At 31.7% G+C, this 1,282-nt stretch overlaps 1 protein-coding gene across 1 annotated transcript in view; it reads right to left on the bottom strand.

Moving 5' to 3' along the window:
- Positions 1-1,282, bottom strand: part of LOC106466813 (forkhead box protein N3-like) — a 22,994-nt gene that overhangs the window by 8,365 nt on the left and 13,347 nt on the right. The window contains exon 2 of the mRNA XM_022395630.1: positions 287-918. Within this exon, the coding sequence (XP_022251338.1) occupies positions 287-910 (624 nt within the window). The 5' untranslated portion in view covers positions 911-918. The remainder of the gene's footprint in view (positions 1-286; positions 919-1,282) is intronic.

The raw sequence follows: 1,282 nt of genomic DNA, 5'->3' as shown, positions 1-1,282 counted from the left end.
AAAACGGAGACGTAACAGTACTATATGATCTAAAAAAATAAAAATTCAACATAAATGGTGGAAACAGAAAAGTTTTGTTGTAGATGAAGAAAGTAAAATTTAAAACATTACTAGTAATAACTTAAAAAACTAAAAATGTGTTATTAAATGTAATGACACTTGAGCCTGGATATACAAATGTAAGTAGCTACCAAACCAACTTTATCAATGAAAATTTTATATATATATATAACAACTTAATATTTAATTCAGAGTGTACACTATCTTGTAAATATTTTGAACCCACCTGACTTTTGATCTTGTCAACTTTACTAAAACATTTGTTCAGTGACAAGTTATGACGAACTGAATTCTTCCACCCAGTTTGAGCATTTCGAAAGTAAGGAAAGTGGTCTACGATCCAAGAGTAAATGTCCTTCACTGGAAGTGCTTTGACAGGAGAGTCCTCAATGGCCATAAAGATGAGACAACTAAAAGAGTATGGAGGTTTTGCATTAATATGAATATGAGGATTGTAGGGTTCACCAAAACTAGAAGCTTTGGTGGAGAACGAACATTCTGCTGATCCTTCCACTTCAATGTTTCCTTCTTCCTTTGCATTTAAAACGAAATCACTGGTTGTACTTGCATTTAAAATCTCCTTTACCTCACCACAAGTGTCCATATGGATGTTTTTTAATAAATTTGTGTCCTGTAACCACGTGAGGTTAGTCAACTCATCATCTTCGAAGCATTCTTTTTCACTTGGGCTATTGTTGTCAATAGTCTTATCATAGCCATTAGTCACTTCAATGATATTTGTAGTACCATCGTCAATGCTAAACATCAAAGGAGTGGAAACACCAATCTGACTGCAGACTTCAAAAGCCTGTCTGGTTGCCATGCTAAAAAATATCTTCCTTTTCTTCATCGGTGAATCTGAAATAGCCATATATGTATGAAGAAAAATTGCTTTCTATGAAATTTAGTTTGTTTTAATAATCCAAACAATGCTATATGCACAGCACAGAATGGTTGTTGTGTTTCAAAGTTAAAACAAAAGAATACAATATAAATATAGTACATTTAGTTATTTAGTGCTAAGAGTTGCTTCATAAAACAAAATTTAGGTTATATTTTTCTACCCATGAAACACTTAATTTAAACTGATAGTTGGGACATAGCTTGAGCTTGCACATTAACACAATGCTTCTATACCTACTCAATGATATTCAGGTTTGAATGCATATTATTTCATATGTAAAACATATGTAAAACGTTATTGTTTATAGAAAAATAAATA

This window comes from Limulus polyphemus, unplaced genomic scaffold, assembly GCF_000517525.1.
Source record: "Limulus polyphemus unplaced genomic scaffold, Limulus_polyphemus-2.1.2 Scaffold76, whole genome shotgun sequence".
Classification (NCBI taxonomy): Eukaryota; Metazoa; Arthropoda; class Merostomata; order Xiphosura; family Limulidae; genus Limulus; species Limulus polyphemus.
This window is presented reverse-complemented; position numbering and strand designations above follow the sequence as displayed.